The sequence below is a fragment of the Amblyomma maculatum genome, chromosome 10 (genome assembly GCF_055883805.1).
Source record: "Amblyomma maculatum isolate TAMU_Amacu chromosome 10, ASM5588380v1, whole genome shotgun sequence".
Classification (NCBI taxonomy): domain Eukaryota; kingdom Metazoa; phylum Arthropoda; class Arachnida; order Ixodida; family Ixodidae; genus Amblyomma; species Amblyomma maculatum.
This window is the reverse complement of record NC_139353.1, coordinates 58187991-58206873: the sequence shown is the minus strand read 5'-3', so window position 1 is coordinate 58206873 and position 18883 is coordinate 58187991. Positions and strand designations below refer to the sequence as shown.

The window sequence follows — 18883 nt, the reverse complement described above, 5'->3', positions numbered from 1 at the left end:
CAAGCACTAGCCAAGGATGGAATGCAGATCGCTCCACTACCACCTCCTGGTTCTTGCTACAGCAACGTGCATCGGAATAAACTTCTTTTCAATAGAACTCTTGTTCCCTCCAAGTTTTCTGCTTCTGTTAAGTACAATTTATTCCTTCACTCATGATGCAGATGCATTAACTGCAATTGCCACTGATTCATGTACAAGCTCTTGTAGCACTCTTGGTGACACCGGACTCAATACATCTCGTCTGAACATTCACATTGCGGTGTGTGAATTTTTGAGAAGTGCTGTGAATTGAAAGACACCTAAATTAGATGCCCTTACAATTGTCCTCTGAAACGCAGAAGTGTGCGCCCAGCCCAAGCAGCCGGGACCTTGCTACGGTGTACTGGTGATGTGGTACTACGACACTGCGACCCGTGTGTGCCGCAACTTCACCTATGGTGGCTGCGAGGGCAATGACAACCGCTTCGAGTCTCAGGAGCTGTGCGAAAGGCGTTGCGGCCATACCGTGCCACCAGGTGACCCTTCTTTTCTGGGCTGCATTTGTTCATAGGCAGCCTGGAGCACGATCAGTGTGCGTAGTGCTTATGACATAAACAAGTGTGACCAGAAAAAAGTAAAAAAAATAACACTGCCCAGATGAAGGAAGGTGCGATATAGGTCTGTTCGGTTTGCCTGCACTACATGAACTTGTTCTTGTGGTGTTGTACTTCGCCATCAAGGCACCCTCTCATGATACCATTCATTTCGACAGGTGCAAGCTTTGTGCAGGTCTGGTTCAGGAAATGTTCAGTCTACTGCAGACTCAACTCCACTGCCTTCACAAATAGGAAATACTATTGTTAAGCATCTATCTGCTGATGTAGGTACTTGTGGCAGAAAAAATGTGCAGAAAAAGAAAATTAATTTTATCATAATCACTGAAGGCAGTTCCCTAAACGCCTGTAAGTATCAAGGGATGTGCATAGGTTCTATGCACTATTATTAATTTCAAGGAACTGGGTCGGAAAGCAGCACTATAATAAATTTGTTCCTCAGCATACCCATCCCGTGTACTTTTGCTGCTAACTTATAGCACAGCTGTATATTGGCCCTGGGAACAGTGTAACAATGAGAGCCAGCGAATTACCTTCAAGTAGGTGCAGTCATTGCCACATATTTTAGGTGCAAGTGATATCGAAAGAAGAAGCATTGAAACCGTGCGAAGAATGTATTCTGAAATGTTACAACAGGTAGGCTACCAGAAGGTTCGCAATCAATCTTAGCATAAATTTTGTTCTGCACTCTTGGTCTTTCTGAAATGAGCTAGCGCACGTGAGCAAGTATGAACATATAAATTTCAAAAATGCATATCTTATGATAATGTTTTTGCATTGCGTAGCCTTGAAGGTGCATATGGCACTACGTAACACAACTTGTGGTGTCGTATTACTGAATGATTCTCTGTTATGGACTTTGTCCATGAGTATATAGCGTTCCAATGCTGCTAAATACAATCCCATTGTGATATGATGTTCTGCTTGGTATGTATTATAATTACGTGCAGGCTGCATTGTTTGTGCATGTGTAGCTTTTCATGCCCGACTTGTGGCGGTGTCCTGCTTCTTGCTGATGTTTGTCTTACTTTTTGTAGTCGTAGTTCCACCTCCTCGGCGTCCCGATAGGCCTAGGCGCATTAGCAAAGGTAACACCTTCCATACTAATACCTGCATGCCCTCTTTCTTTGCCCTATCTCTCTCCCTTTTGTGCTGGTGATGGTACGCAGGTGCATTTGGGACCTTAAGGTGCTTCCATTTTTCTTGAGAGAGCATTGTTGCCATGCCTGATTGTTTTAATTAGCGATACGATGATCTTTGGTTAGTGTTAACAGCTAGTATTTTTCAAATGGCAGCTTCTTTTTGCTGCCCTGCTCAGCACCTTTGCTCGATAGTACTATACAAAAAGTGTGTACTGATTGATGTAAGAGCTGTTTGAACACTGGTGCACATTACAAAAGTATTGCGAAAGAATTAGATATATAGTATAGATACTGTTTGACAAGATTCTTATCATGCACTTTAATTGGTGATTGTTTTGCATGAATGGGCAGAAAATTTTTCAAAATGCACTTGTGTGTAATCAATTGCTCATTTGATCAACACCAATATTCTCTTGAATATCGTCGAAAATATTTGCAATATTTAAAGCTCGCAATGGTCTGGCAAAACAAAAGAACTGTTGATCTGGTCGGCTTGTATTGAGGCTAGCCTTCTGTGGCGCCAGTTCCACATATGCACATAGGATAGATGATGGAAGGAGGCAGAATGAATAGACGGTGATAAGCATTAACAACAATATTTTGGATAACATATATAGCTAAGCTGACATCAATGTCACGCCTGCTTGTCACGTGTGACAATATCATGGAAATGCTTCTGCAAGGGATAGCTTTAGAATTGGTTTTTTTCAACCCATAAAAGTGCACTTGTAATGACCCCTAAGAATGATTGATAACGATGGAAAGACGGCCTATGGTGCACTAAAATATATTGGAACCAGTGTTTGCATACCTGACATGGTACTGTATTCTCAAAATTTTTATTAAGAGCCAAGCATATTTATTAGTATTCATTTATTTATTTATTTATTTATTTATTTATTTATTCATATACCCTCAGGGCCCGAAGGCATTAAAGAGGGGAGTGGGAAAGATACATTGGTACAGGGTACAGTGCAGCATAAAACAACATAGGAGAAACAATAACACGGCGAAAAGTGATAAAAAAAAGAGGATTGGCGCAAAAAAAAAAAGCGGAAAAGCAGTTGAGGCAAAAAAACATTTCCGACAGTCAACAATGTCACCGAAAACGAACAAAAAGAATTGACTACCATCTATAAATATAGATTACATACGGCAGTCTTAAAAGAATTTGGGTCCGTAATATCAGCAATGTGCCTAGGAAGGTGGTTCCAACTGACAGAAGTGTTTGGAACAAAAGAATAAGAGGCGTGTTTAGTACGACATGACGGAACACCTACTTTGTGAAGATGATCAATGCGACCTGAAACATATGTGGGGGTAGTTAGTAGCCGGCTCTTAAGGACAGGATTGTGGTAATAGATTTTGTGAAATAGGAATAAGCGAGAAATTTTTCTGCGTAGTGAAAGCGGTGGTAATGATAATGTTGTTTTCATAACGGTAACACTGGAGTTACGGTGATAGTTGGAAAGTATAAAACGTGACGCGCGGTTTTGAACAGATTCGATTTCAGATTCTAGAGATGCAAGGCCAGGGTCCCAGACAGAGGCTGCATATTCCAATTTAGGACGAACAAGGGTTTTATAAAGAAGCAATTTTATTGAACTAGAAGAAAGGTTAAAGTTTCGGCGCAGGTACCCCAACATGCGGTTAGCATTGTTAGTAATAGATTCCACATGCAGATTCCAAGAAAGATTGGAAGTTATGTGCACACCAAGGTATTTATACGAAGACACAGTTTCAAGAGGAGTATTATTGAGGTTGTAATTAGCTACTTCATTGTTACGACGAGAAATACGCATATGTTTGCACTTGTTAATGTTAAGCTCCATTTGCCATAATTTACACCACTCTGAAACTTGGTTAATATCAGACTGAAGAACAGAAATGTCAGAGTCACTGTTAATTTCACGGTAAATAACACAATCGTCAGCAAAGAGACACACAGAAGAAGCAATGCTGTTAGGCAAATCATTAATATAAATTAGAAAAAGTAGGGGCCCAAGTACGGAGCCCTGGGGAACGCCTGAGCCCACTGGAGAGGAACGAGAGTTCGATTTATTTGCTGTCACGTATTGAGAACGGTTAGTGAGAAAAGACTGAAGCCACGAAACGATGTTAGGGTCGAGTTTGAGGTTACTTAATTTGAAAAGTAGTAATTGGTGAGAAACTTTATCGAAAGCTTTGGAGAAATCGAGGAATATACAGTCTGCTATGGAACCCCGGTCAAGAATGAAATGAAGGTCTTGTGAAAAGCATAGAAGCTGAGTCTCGCATGAGAATGTTTTACGAAACCCGTGTTGGGAATGACTGAAGAAAGAATTTGATTCAAGAAAATTGGCGAGATGAGAGCAGATGACATGTTCCATGATCTTACATGGGATGCTAGTAAGTGAAATGGGTCGGTAGTTATTAGGAGAATGTTTATCCCCAGACTTGTGCAGGGGAACCACCTTGCCCACCTTCCAGTCGCTAGGAACACAGCTACACTCAAGAGATTGTTTAAACAGTTCGGCAAAAATAATGGCACTATACACTTTAGTATTTTTCAAAAATTTTGAGTTAATGTTGTCCACTCCGCATGATGATGACATCTTCAGTTGTTCAATTATTTTTTCTACGCCCACAGGATCCATTATAACGGGGTCCATAACAAAGAAGTCACGCGGTGGGTAATGAGGAATTTCGGTAATTAAATTGTTCGTAAAAGAAGCAGTAAACACATCATTAAGAACATCAGCACACATTTCACTAGGAATTAATTGTTCATCTGTAGTTTTCAGATTGATTGTAGATGGGTCAGTTTTCTTAACCACGTTCCAAAATTGTTTTGGGTTATTTATTAGCATCGATGGAAGAGTATGACTAAAAAATGACTCCTTAGCTTGTTTTAGTGCCGATTTGTATGCAGATGCAGCAGAATAGTAAGCGTCCCATCGGGGCATAGAATTAGACACTTTGGCGGAGCGAAACAGACGTTTCTTTTTGTTTGATAGCCGTTTTAGTGAAGAATTATACCAGGGCGAACAGTTGTTAGTTAATATTTTTCGCAGCGGAACGTAAGAATTAGTCAGGGAGGATATTTTATCCTTATAAAGGGTCCAGTTAATTTCAATTGGGCGGTCATGAAAAGAGGGCAAGTATTCATCGATAAAAGCAGCGAGTTCACGATTAATTGCATCAAAGTTTGCCTTTTGGTAGTCACGGATATATTTAGAAGTGTTATATCGGTGTGGTATCGCGACATTTACTGAAAAATGGAGAATGTAATGATCACTTAAACCTGGCAAACAAGATATTGGAGCAACGATATCAGGCGACGTGGTGAGAACAAGGTCTAACAAGTTTGACGAAGAAGATGTAACACGGGTAGGCTGGGTAACAAGTTGGGAGAAATTAAAGTCGGCACACATGCGCAAAAAACCATCGCACTCTGTAGAAAAAGGATCAACATAAGAACGTTCATTGGACCAAAATATAGTTGGAAAATTGAAGTCACCTACCAAAACAGTAGGAACGTTTGGAAAACGAACGGTAATGGCGCAAATAGCATCATGAAGTTCTTCAACAAACGTGGCACTGTACGAGGGAGGGCGATAGCAAACTCCCAAGATCAGTTTTTTAAAGCGCGTGCGCAGTTCAACCCAGATAAGTTCTAAACTGGTGACGACATGAACAGGAGAAGAAAAAAGTGTGTCGGCAACAGCTATCAAAACGCCACCACCATTTCTGTCACCCCTATCACACCGATAAGTGGTAAAATGCTTATTGCAATGAAAGATTTCAGAGCTATCAACTTTTGCTGAAAGCCACGTTTCAGTAAGGCAAACAATATCAGCATCGCATGCATCGATAGTCGCACATAGCTCATCACGTTTAGGCACGACACTTCTAATATTTGTGTAAAGGAACGATAATGAACGCTCAGACACCGAGGAGCGCCCACTACCCCTCACGCATCGTTATTGTACAGTAGTTTCCGGTGAAAAGCTTGTAGTACTGCGAACTTCAGAAACGCTGTCATTAAGCTGGTCGTAACAGTAACACTTGCCGTTCATGTAAAGCTTATTATAGCGCAGTTTGAATTTAGACTTTTGAGCGATACCAAATTCTACGAGTTTTTTCCGTGCCTGCCGAGTCATGAGAGAATAATCTTCGCTTACCTTAATGTCTTTATCTTTCAGTTTAGAACTTGAAGAGAGAATTTTTTGCCTAGTTTTAAAAGATGAGAACTTCACAATAACCGGCCTGCTTTTATCCTCAGAAAAATTACCAAGTCTATGAGCCCGTTCAATTGATAGCTCCGATGGTGTCAAGTTCAAGGCGGATGAAAGTACATTCAGAAGCTTTACTTCAGTGTCATCCCAGGACTCAGAATCGCTGTCAGAAAGGCCAAAAAACAGAAGATTATCACGGCGCTGCCTATCTTCGAGCTCTGCCTGACTAGCCCTCAGTTTCAAATTTTCGCAAGCTAGGTTATCAGCAAAACTTTGCAGTCGTTGACATTCCTTCTGCAAAGATTCACTAGCGGCAGCTTTGCCTTCGACTACAGTTAGCCTTCTGTCAATATCTGATAGATGATTCTGAATAGCCTCCTGGCTCTTCTTGATTTCATTTACAGTACTGATTAAGTCAACTTGGTCTTTCTCCATTTTGGCGGTTCGAGTATTCATATCTTGTAGCAATGAAAACAGATCACTTAACTGTTTCTGCTGTGTATCGTCATTAGCTCCTGGTTCTTGGGAACGCGTATTGCGTCCGGGTCCTGGGTTTTCTTCCACGTCACCAGACAGCAAAAGCAACTCTTTAACAACCATCACACACTCGCGTAGCAAAGACAAAAGTATTCCCGGGCGTGGGAACAGCAACAAACAGGCATTGTCCGATTTACTAGCGTATAGACAAGAGTCGTTACTGACCTGGGCAAAAAAACGGACAAAATTGAAGAGCCGCATCACGTAGCTGCTCCCACGCCCACTGAACAGTTCCGGAGCACGCCAGCAGTTCTTATCGACGACGGGTGTTGATGGCATAGTCGATCCGGACGCCTTGATCCACGGAGAGGTTATCCAGCAGGGTTGCCAGTGTTGGTCAAAATTTTCATCGTGAAGGCCGACGAAACGCACAGGCGCGTCACTGCAATTCCACGCATCCGAAGTACACTGGGCGCCAAGCTGTAGATAGGAAGTAACCTGGGCAAAAAAACGGACAAAATTGAAGAGCCGCATCACGTAGCTGCTCCCACGCCCACTGAACAGTTCCGGAGCACGCCAGCAGTTCTTATCGACGACGGGTGTTGATGGCATAGTCGATCCGGACGCCTTGATCCACGGAGAGGTTATCCAGCAGGGTTGCCAGTGTTGGTCAAAATTTTCATCGTGAAGGCCGACGAAACGCACAGGCGCGTCACTGCAATTCCACGCATCCGAAGTACACTGGGCGCCAAGCTGTAGATAGGAAGTAACCTGGGCAAAAAAACGGACAAAATTGAAGAGCCGCATCACGTAGCTGCTCCCACGCCCACTCTGATAGTCTTATGATGATAGTCTTAGCACACAAAATGTGCTTTGCTCGCAGCCAAAGATAATGATTCACCCAAAAAGAATGCCACTGAACTTGTTTTCCTGCCGTATATAGTCCCTATGTCGTCAGAGTATATAATTTTGTGTTGGGCAGGCCAGATAATAAGTGGGCATGAAGTGATGGGTTTACATCTCGCAGTAATTGGTAAAGTCTATAGGTCTGAATTATCACTTTGTTGTACTTTAATAGAGGGCACATTATGATCAACAATGGTGACATTAAACTGGTTACTCTGCTTATGTGGAGCAAGTGTTTATTCGCATTATTTGATCAAATGGAAATGCTTTTCCCCAGAACTGAGGTCACTAGCACCGAATATTTATGATGCCAGCTTTCATACTTTGTATTCGGTTATAGTTTTGTTTGGTGCACCCACTCATTCCTGGTTAAGGCGTCTGCTTTTTATCTCGAAAACTGGGATTGATGGACAATGACGTACAGGGGGTGCTGTGTAAAATGACAACTGCAGCAATGGTTGCCAAAATTTGCAGGCGCGTGCAAGAAAATGGCCGAAGCGGGCAACTGCAACGAAGTGCATGCTCGATGGTTCTACGACATAAAGAACGGGGTTTGCCTGCCATTTGTGTACACCGGCTGTGGAGGCAATAAGAACCGCTTCAAGACGGCCGAGATCTGCATGAAGTTCTGCTCTGGGGTCACAAGTACGTGGGGAGGCTTCCTGGGAGATGGAACGCTTAGCATAGCATTACTCTATAACTAGTGCAAACAACTATGCATTGTAATTGTATACGACTACTGCCAACCACGAATAGTATACGCTGTGGTGGTTTAGTGGTTATGACGCTAGACTTCTGTGCCCAAGGATGCGGGATCGAATCCTGGCTGTGGTGGCCACTTTTTGATGGAGAGGAAAAGCAAGGCGCCCGTGTGCTGTGCGATGTCAGTGCACGTCAAAGAACCCCAGGCGGTCGAAATTTCTGGAGCCCTGCACTACAACGTCTCTCATAGCCCGAGTCATTTTGTGACGGTAAACCCCACAAATGAAGCCAACTGGTGTATGCTTTGGAAGTTGATGCATGCAGTAGCAGTTCCTAGTAATGCTATGCTAAAACTCTCTAGTGTAGTTTATCTATACGCAAATTCCTTTCTGGAGTATGAGTTGCATGTCTTCTGCATGAATCAGTCATGGTTTTTCATGTGTTTTATATGAGCGCAATTCTGTGCTGTGCTCTGAGATAAATTCAAGAAAGTATACTCAAAGAGTAAGAGATGGAAAGATCAAGGTTCCACTGTACCCAGAAAAAAAAAAGGGCGGAGGAAACACTTTTAGTAAAATTTTGTAACAGGTAAAAGTAAATGAAGAAAGGTGTGCCACTTTTTTGCTTTTGTGGTCACGGTAAATAGCAAGAGAGCCTGGAGGGCAAATCTGGGCTGGCAGCAAAATTCAAGCTTAATTGTTAAATGATAACCTGAGAAAAAAACAATTGTGTTAAGAAGTATGTCATTAATTTGTTCATAAATACAAGTGATGCAGACATATATATTCTGGAGCCATCATCATCATTGCCTAATCTCAGTTAAAGTTCAGTTAACTCTGCTCTGCTTGAGACGTGGCCTCTGTATCCTAGCTATTTCTGGGTGTGGTCTCCTCCTGACTATTTCTAGCCCCTTCCCTTGGCTTATAATATGTTACCACTAATTTTCCATTTTGCTTGTTAGACGACCTGCACAAGTTCGTCTTACCTTCTTAATTTCAGCAAGGATGTCATTAACGAATATGTATTCATACTCTTTGTGCCCTCTTTTTGCGTCTTAAACACTATCTCACTCATTCTTAATTGTTGGTGGGTTTTAATAAATTGATTCAAAGTTGACAGCTGTTGGCTTAGTAAATCCAAGAAAAATGGCCTGTTCTTCAAATAAAGGACTAGCTCACTCATTAACATCTATCCTAAACACATTGAACTAATGGAACATTTTTGTGAGAAATCTTATATCTGGTCAGTAAGGCACGGCATCACTTTTGAACATTCTTTGCAGTGGACAGCATCGACCATGAAATCAGCGAACCGGATGCACACAAGAAATGGATGCCAGTTCCCCCACCTGAGCCTACTGACACTAGTGAAGAGGTGGACCCGCGTTTGAAGCCACCAATGGTGGTCACGCCACTTCCAGAGCCTAGCCCACTCACACCGCCGACGCTGCCCCGTACACCAGCTCCAGAGTGCCTCCCCTCTAACTGCGAGGAGCTGCAGTGCCCTCTGGGGAAGAACCAGACAGTGGACCACCGTGGGTGCGTCCAGTGTCGCTGCAGCAACCCTTGCGAGGTGTGTGTTTCACTCTGTATGGCATACTGCCTTTAGATCGAAATTTCAGCCCTATTAGCCAAACCTGAATCTGCCTTTTTCACATGTGGCGCCATCTGGGAGTGGCTGAAACTTTGTCTGCTACTGGTTGAAAATGTCCTTGCCACCTGCGAAGTGGAGATTTGGGTTCTTGACAGCTACCGCCATCTGTCGCATACACCTGCAACGATTATGAACTGCACATGGCCCCTGAGAGCAGCTCTGGCCGCGCCGATCGCAGAGACCACGAACTGCGCATGTGCAGCTGGGGCTGGTGGTTCGTTTTCAACCAGGGGAGAGGCGCATCATGCGCAGAGCGGCCTTGTGAAAAGGTGGTTTGATTAGTAACTGTGTGCGACGACTCTATCGCTGCGACATTCGGTGGTCGAGCACCCGTCGACAGATATTATCCCAGCCAGAAAGGTAGCGTGTGACTGTATGTAAAAAGCAAAAAAGCTTATGTGTTAATGCTCTTTTGACGCACAGGAAGAAAAAAAAGAAGATGGTGAAAGTTAATTGAGAATTTCTCATTGTGGCATCTCTAAAAGCTTTGTGATATTCGATTGCTTCATAAATGTGCATTATTACCCAACTCCAAATAACTGAGCACATAAAATTGATTCATGCCTGCACTCATTCATGTAGTGGAGAGCTTCCAATTAGAGAACAGAGCTACTCACTTTGTGTCGGCTCTTTCTGCTGTCAGGAAAAGTTATCGGCTCACAAAGCCGATTGTAATGAACCATATTTGGGCTGTGTAGTTCTTGCAGGATTATGTTCACTTTTTTTATTTTCATACTTTGTCAATCAATATAAAGACTGTATTTACAGAACACTCTATTTACAGACTTTTCTCTTGCTAGCGTTCCAATCTCGCAGTGCCAGCCATTGCATTTTCCGAGCATGCTTCTATTGCTTCAAGATACTAATAGCATTGCCCGCTGCTGATGCTGCTATGCAGCCCAAGTGCAGCGCAGCAATTTGTCTATTTTGTGGTGCTGGAAGGCAAGGAAATCTGGCAGCTCCCCGTTCTAGCTGAAAAGACCGATGGCATGCTATTGTTTCCCTGATCCAGTTAATTAATGTAGCTCCACTACTCCGACACTTCCTTTAGGTTGAAGTACTATTGGCGGCTTCAGTGGTATAGGCTGAGCTCAGAATAAGCTTGCATTTGTCTCTGTGACCAAGATAGTACTTGTGATGGTGTGGTGCATGTGTTAAAACTTATAACAATTGGAAGTTGCACATGGGCTATGAGAAGTGCCAAATTAATTTAGTGCACCTGAAGCTCCTAATTAAATTCACTAATATTGCACAGAACAAGTGCAATAAAATGCAGCAGACGTTTGCAAGATTAGGTCTCCTGACCTTATCTTCAACAGAATCAACACCTAATTGCGATAAGCTACTGAGCCATTGGGGTAGATATTCTAGGTTGCTTTATACATGACTGAGCTTGGTTTTTGGGTGATGATCGAAGTCATGGGTGTTACTAACAAGGACATCTGCTTGGCTTCTCACGCAGACCTTCTCATGTCATGAAGCAGAACTGTGCAGGATCGAAGCGTACCGAAGCGCCGATGGAAGGCCGAACTACCGGCCAGTGTGTCGCCTTGGTGAGCCTTTTTGGTAAATTTTTTGAATGGCCAAGGAAATGCCATATCTAGTTTTGTATGCTTGAAGTAGGCTCAGTGTGACAGCCTCAAAGATAAGTCTGTATGCTTGCTATAAGTGTGACTTGCCATAGTGTTGTCGCCCATAGACAAGTGCCCTGTTTGTGAACAAGACATTTTTTGGTGTTCCTGCCACGTTGGTACTTTTGTGCTTTGCGATACTGCTTTTTCTCATGCTGCATCGAAGTGAATGGCCTGTCATTAACGTAACTTTTTTTTGGTGACCAGTGAACAAGGCCGGCCACTGCCCTGTAGCTGAGGTCGAGGCACAGCCTGCCGCCGTGGTGCGAGCCGACTGCAGAGACGTCTGCCGCGTGGATGCCGATTGTCCCGATGTTCGCAAGTGCTGCTACAATGGGTGTGCCTACGTCTGCGTCCAGGCTGTCGTCACTGGTGAGACTGCCCTTGTCTCGTTACACATTTCGCAACGGAGTATTCTGCATTTTGCCCTGCTTGACCCAGCATAATATTTTTCAGAAATCGCCACTGCCCTTACAACTACTACTACACAGGCTCCCGTTCTGACACCAGAGCCGACAACTGAAGGTGAGATTTTTCCTGATGTCAGAGACAAAAAAGACTGCTTTGCGATTCTTTTTCAATGTGCTGAGAAAAACAAGCTGTGTCTTTACTGCTGCTCATGGGTACATGCATTTATTACTGTAGACACCCAAGTCACCCTGTTCTTTGTGTTCATCCTGTCAACTTGTATAGCTTTATATTTTGTTCTTGCTTTTTTTAAGCAGCTTCTTCTTTGCATTTGGTGCTGCTTATAAAAACGACTGCAGTGCCTGTGGCCTTGTCAAGCTGCCTATAATTGCTCTTTCAGCCGGTGTTCTGCATGTAACACGATAAATGGAAATTCGATGACTTGATTTCTTTAGTGTCCCATGACTGCTTCTGGAGGTACAAACCACTGCAGTTGATGTCATCAAACTTAATTCATTTTTGGACTCCATCATCAGATGTGGATAGTGGGTGCACACATCAATATACCATCATCGATTCAATGCCATCATACTTTCTTGTTGAGATCCCTTTGATGGTCTGTCAGGTAACCATTGTTTTCTTCACAGTGCAAGCATCACTGTTGCCTAATAAGTTTGATTTTGAACTGTTAGCAGGGAGCGGTACTTTTATTATTATCTGTTAGTGATTCCTGAAGTGCTTCTTCGTTGCTAGTTCTGAAATTCACTGACCTGTCAATGTCATCATTGCACGTCCTGCAGTATTACTATATGTAGCTTACTGCGCTTTAAGACTTTAAACCCCACAAACCACCACCTTTTATTTACTCAACGATGGGTTAGTGAAGGGCGTGACCAAATTGTGGCATAATGAACTGCTATTGCTCTGCGCCAATAACAAGAATTTATGAATAGTATCTGGTAATGCGCACATTTATCAGCAGAGCCATGTAATAAAATTTTCTCCCTTTTACTCGCTTCTTTGTGCCTACAGCCCTGGCTGAGCCTCTCCACCGACCATCGGAAGCAGTTGCACACGCGAAGCCTGAAGTGACAGCCAATGCTGGCTCCGATGTGACACTGCCCTGTCTCGACCGGCCATTCCTAATAGTGTCCGTCGTGTGGGCCTTCCGGGACGAGTCCGTTGAGAGCAATGATGGCCGCTTCAAAATCTTGGTCGATGGCTCGTTGCACATCTCCCAGCTGACGGGCGACGATGCAGGCCCCTACCGCTGCACTGCCGATGATGGAAAGCAGAAGGTGTCCCATGTCACCAACCTCGTGATTTACGGTGAGTTGTGGAAACTGTCCTTCTACCCTTTCTAGCTCAGCAAGTCGGCCTTGTTACCCAACTAGACATTGAGTAGACAGAACATACTGGGCAAGTAAATTGAACATGCACGCTGGATCCAATTGAATTTAGATCTGGCGTGTATTTTGTCTAACTGCCTGCTTACCAGGATAATTGGTCTGAGAGGAGAAGGTTTCTTACTGCAATGCAGATCATTATACACTACTACCAGTATCGTCAACAATATGTTAACTCAGAGTGTTCATGACTGGCGCATGACTTGATGCTAGCTTTGCCTTGATAATTCTTGCTTAATCTTATCTAATCTTTGCATGATGTAGTTTTGACGTGTATGATGCTAACACTGTATCACTGCATGAAAAGTGCATGTGCTTTTTTGGCTGAGCATAGAAATCTCAGTGGCCCTTGCCACATTCCTTTGACCTGTTGTTTTTTGATGCTAAAATTATTGCTGATTAATAGTTGGACTTGACAGCACGAAAGTTTAGATGAGCAAATTAATGCTACAGTCCTGGTGATGCCACATGTTGTAGGTTCCAGTAAGCTCATAGAAATACTTGTGTAATGCCATGTCTGTAAGAAAATTGATGTTTGATTCCTGCTGCCAGCTACTAATGAAGCAGTTTCTAGTTAGATAGACATGATGCCATGGCATCATGATGTTAGAATATTCAAAGAAAATATGTACATCACTAATCCTAAGTAATATAACCACGTACCTTTAACATTTTTTTTTTTAAAAAGGCTCATGGCTGACAAAAATTAAGAACTAATTTGTGGTACACTCAAGTGCTTGTTTTCTTCATAGCAGTTTATCTGGCACATTTGTTGCATTTTAGCCAATGTGAAGATCATGGGCGTTGTTGCCTGCATCATTCCCTTCAGCACTGCCAAGGAAATCGTGTGTCATGCAGCGGAAGAAAACCTTGAATACATGCGACGATATGTCAGGCATAATCGCCATGTACGCCTGACTGTTATCTAAAAAATGTGGAATGGATGTTCACTTAATGTGACCTCAGTTTCAGTGTCAGCTGTTATAGGAACCATGAAAGCCCTAACAAGCATGATGCATTGCTGTGACCGCCATTACGCATAAATGACCCCGTGATCTCCGATACTCATTAATCAATGGAGCAATATGGCCCCAATCAAACTTACTTCTCATGTGACCTTGTGATGTGATGGTATCACTTTATATAAATTATGGCCAAGGAGCAGCAGGGGTTGTCTGGCTACAACAGCTGATGCTGCAAAATGGGATAAGTCACCCACTCTGCTGACTTACATTGCTTTAGTAACAACACCTTCGACTAACCTCGCATGCTCTTTCTGTCCTCTCTCCTCTTCCCCCTAACCCTTGTGCATGCTGCGTGAACTCGCCGCCACCACTGCTAACCCCAGTGCCGGCCACAATCAGGCCATCCAACACGGTGGTGACTGTGACCGTGTTCGAGACAGCACGGCTGTCATGCCTGGCCGTGGGCTACCCACGCCCCATCGTGCAGTGGTACCGGCATGGCAAGCAGCTGCCGCAGCGAAGCACGCGCTACGAGACACTGCCAGACTTCACGCTGACCATCCGAAATGTCAGCGCTGAGGACGCGGACATATACATGTGCCGCGCGTACAACTACCACGGGCATCCAGCAGTCTGGAAAGTGACCCTTGCAGTGATTCCGCCGAGTCCTGCGGGACCGGTGGTGTCGAGCCGTAGGCGCCGTGGCCATGGTTCTCGGGGTTCCTCCTCGCGAGGCTCGTCATTCCGACGCACGGGTCGGAAAGTGTACCTGACCGGCAACGGTGCGTAGCGGCGGGTGTAAAGGGTGACCAAAGTTCTTCGGTCATACCGTTTGTAAGACTCTCTGGCCATGGGGCAAGCACGTTTGAAAATCTATCAATATGATTGGCCCATAACAAAGGCTCTGAAAAAAAGAATTTAAATGTGGTGACATCTTGCCAATCCTTCTCTGCCATCTCTCCCAGCCACCAACCAAGTGGATGCATTTGTGTTCTCTTCTGCCTGCTTGTATTTTCAAGCCAAAATACTGGCGACATCTCATTGCTGCAGTGGTGACACCAATGGGAGATGCAATTTTAATGTAACATCGCACCTAAACCCCACCGTCATTAGAGATGAAATTCCCAGATTGATCGAGCCAGGGATGATATTATAGAGGTTATTGCTATGTCAGCGTGGCTGCCACGAACGCTATGCTGGAGCTCGTTGGGGCACGGCAAATAAACTCAACACTGCTAATACAGCGCCCCCTGAGGCTATATAATAACCTTCGGTCTCGATTAGAAAACTCCGGCATGAATTAGGGGGGTATATGTTTACTTTGTGTGGCTGGCACATTACTTTGTTACATTAATTTTATTTTCTATTCAACATTTTTTCTTGCTGGGCTCGTGCCTTTGTTGCATCAAGTGAAACACAAGTTAGAAAACTGCAGATTTCATAGTTTTCTTTCGATTGTATTCCTTTCTTTCTGTGTTCCAACGTCCTTGTTGTGGGCAGTGCATATATTTGGGCACCTCGTGCGGCAGTGCTTGCTTCTGCCTTTCATGGTCGTCACAACAATTTTGAGCATGCACCTGAAATGTGAGACATCACATTACGCACGCTTTATTATTCAGAAAAAAGAAAAAGAAAACCAGCAATGTCACACTGGACTGCTTTTTTAAAAGTCATGCGGCGAACTGCCACATGTACCAAGCTGCATGTCCGCGATTGTATGCAAGGGGAGAGCCATGTAACAAAAATTTTTGTAGTAGCTTCGTAGCGTCCCTGATATCTCGTTTGTCTTGCCTTTATAGGCCATGCTTTGGTATCATTTGTAATTATACCACCACCCTTTCCACTTTGGATTTTGAAATTTATAAACATGGGCTTACAGCCATGTAAATATGGCGAAAATTGGAACACTACCGAGCAGTAGGGGCGTTCTTTTACCGGCATGTTTTGACGTAAGGATGCAGTACGACCGGTGTGAGTACAGGCAGCAAAATGATCAGCTGCATTGAGGTGTACAGTGTAAGACGTACTCCATATAGAATGATGTAGTTGGCTAGTTGTCAGCTTTAGTTTCATAGTATTTGTATATATGCACATTATATTGGTGACATGGGAAGGTAACTGGGACATGGTTCCAGGATGAAGTTGCATTGATTTTGTATAATTCTGCATAATTTTTAATTGATAGAAGGTTTGCTATACCCTAGATTCCAGCACAGTTACAAATCACAAACATGACCCTTTAACATTTTATGCTACCTGTCAGTGATTTTTACAGCAAGTTACACATATAAGCCTACTGTAGCATGTTTTCATGTTTTACACAAGAGCTTGATACTGGAGCCACCTGTACGGTGTGAGTTACGAGCCTGTGAGCTCACAGTGCATATTTTTTTTAGAGTTTCTTGAATTCCAGGACAGCAGCATGCTTTTCATGTGCAGGACGCTTCAAAACCACTCATATCAACAGAGACCATACATTGACGTTTTGGTTATCAGTCACAAGAGAGACTCAGGTTAGCTGACTTGTCTCATTTGGTACACATTGAGACTTGAGGCTGATGGAATGAACTTTTGTTGCATCAGACTGTTATTTGCAAAAGCCAGGGAAGCAAGATGAGGCTTACGACTTGAAGCCTGCTTCGATAATTGCAAGATATTAAGGCTCTGAGTATTGCAAATTTGCATTCGCCTAAAACACCGAGGTTCAACTTGCTACTGCAAGCCTCTCTGCTGCAGCTTCATCATGGTTGCAACCCACCCGCCCATCAAAGTTTCCAAGTATAAAACAAAATAAAAGATTTTATGAAAGCCAAGCCTACACATTTCGTTTTCAACAAACGAGCCTCGATTTATTTTGCCAAGTCTAATTGACTTGGCATCTTTGTGCTTTCATCTGCTCTTCGTTTATGCTGGCTCTTTCTGCAAGCAGTACCGAGCTCTCAAAATTGGCATGCACTATGAAATTTGCAGTCATGTCACACAGACACTGCGAACACGTGACCACATAGACTACAAGAAGTATCTTTGCTATGGTGTAAAGGGCTGACCTATCGTTTGTACTCCTGCTTCACCGCCATAATTCTAAATATAGCAAAAAAGAATAACCATGCATTTTGCAAAACCATCACCACAAGTGGTGGGTTGTTTTCACATTGCGAACTTGTGCAATTCTGGCATCTCTCAGCCACATAAAAGTTTTCATGCTGGCATTATTTTAAAGTAAACAAAGAAATAATGCTAAAGTTACATTGAAGAAAATAACTGAAATAGGCTTTTGTCCTCACCTGTCATAACTGTTATTTAGACAAAATTGTGTGGTAAAGTTAAGTTAATGATAAAAAGTTGACAAGTTTGCCTCCTTTAGCAAGTCACACACATTGCAATAATGTAGTGACTCGGTCGAGACAGCCTGCTATAACCCTGCATTTGTTAGGGTTTCATAGAATGCATTTAAAGCTTGGCACTACTTGGCTGGAAAAGCTGGCATAAACTGCAAGTTTAACGCTGAAAGATAAGCTCAGTCTTCCAAGGTAGAAGTCCCACTGTTGTCGCTTTGGCTTGCAAGCCATTCAGATTTCCCTGCTTAAATGAACTGAGCGCTCGTGGATATTGGCAGACTGATGGCTTATTGGCATAATGAGACGAGTGTCCTGAAGTGAAAGGTGGGTGCTTTGTGCAATGCTGTGCTGCAGCTTTAAATGATTTGAGAGCCTGCAGGTTGTGCAAAGAAATGCTTATTTGCTTAATAACAACCCAGCACCCTATCTTCATTAAAGAAACAGTTTTTCATGGTCAGGCCACATCGAGAATTTATAACCAAAGTTTTTTGTATATTAGACTATTGTTAATGTAAACTTTAGAGCTGGCTCATTTCTCGAGCCAGCTCGTCTGCCAAAGCGTTGTTTACGCTCGGCTAGGATATGCATCCTCCATCTGACCACACCTTCAGAAGTCCTTAATTCCAGTGCACACAAAACCTTCCTGAATGTCAATACGCCCAAGACAGTAACTTACATTCCAGCATTACCAATATTGTCATCAATGTTTCTCCTATTTCTTAAATGCTGCAAAAAAAAAAAGAAACACACTTATTTTCCCACCACGCAAAGTTGTCCAGTGCCATCATTTGTTCTTAGCCAAGCCTTATGCCTTACCGCCTGCATAATAACCCCTCGTTTTTAGACATCTTTCTTGAGTAATTACTGCTCTTAATTTATCAGCCCTGCTATGCACAATTGCTTATTTGAATTGTCTTTCTCATGACATTGTTGACATCCACAGTTCATTACTAGTGAAGAAAAAAATCAGTAGCTTGTTAATAATAAAATCTTTTTCTTATTTTGTTTTCATTCTTTGTATTGCTCAAATACTGCCTACCTCTGTTTTTCCTCTATATCTTAGTGTTCATGTAGCCCTTCACATAATACTGTGACTGGAGCTTGTAAAGAATTGAAGGTAAATAAGTATTTATAATGAACAGTATAGGAGAAAGTTTAAAAAGGATAGGTAAGCATGATATTAGGGTACAATATAGCTAACATATCGACAGATTTCTACTATGGTACAGCTTACTGCACTACACGAGTGAAGAAAAATGCGCGTGAGTCGCACAAAAGCGTGAAGTGAACAGCATCATGTGTTCATGCTGTTCGGCAGCTAACACTGCATTACACAATAAATGAATGATGCAGCTCAGATTTATCAAAGAGCCTGTGAAAAATGTGTGCCCCAGGTCATTATTACCATTTATTGGTGGTTCCAAAAAGCTGGCTTTCACGCAGAA

General features: G+C 43.0%; 1 protein-coding gene across 4 annotated transcripts in view; it reads left to right on the top strand.

Moving 5' to 3' along the window:
- The window catches only part of Ppn (proteoglycan-like sulfated glycoprotein papilin), a 176605-nt gene that overhangs the window by 150763 nt on the left and 6959 nt on the right, over positions 1 to 18883 (top strand). For 3 of the 4 annotated variants that reach the window (XM_084582840.1, XM_084582839.1, XM_084582838.1), the window contains 9 exons: positions 339 to 515; positions 1631 to 1681; positions 7810 to 7980; positions 9320 to 9609; positions 11153 to 11243; positions 11529 to 11693; positions 11778 to 11846; positions 12762 to 13058; positions 14484 to 14882. In XM_084582840.1, coding sequence (XP_084438966.1) covers positions 339 to 515; positions 1631 to 1681; positions 7810 to 7980; positions 9320 to 9609; positions 11153 to 11243; positions 11529 to 11693; positions 11778 to 11846; positions 12762 to 13058; positions 14484 to 14882 — 1710 coding nt within the window. Of the gene's footprint in view, positions 1 to 338; positions 516 to 1630; positions 1682 to 7809; positions 7981 to 9319; positions 9610 to 11152; positions 11244 to 11528; positions 11694 to 11777; positions 11847 to 12761; positions 13059 to 14483; positions 16909 to 18883 lie in introns of those variants that run through there. The other variant, XM_084582841.1, reaches the window with a different exon arrangement.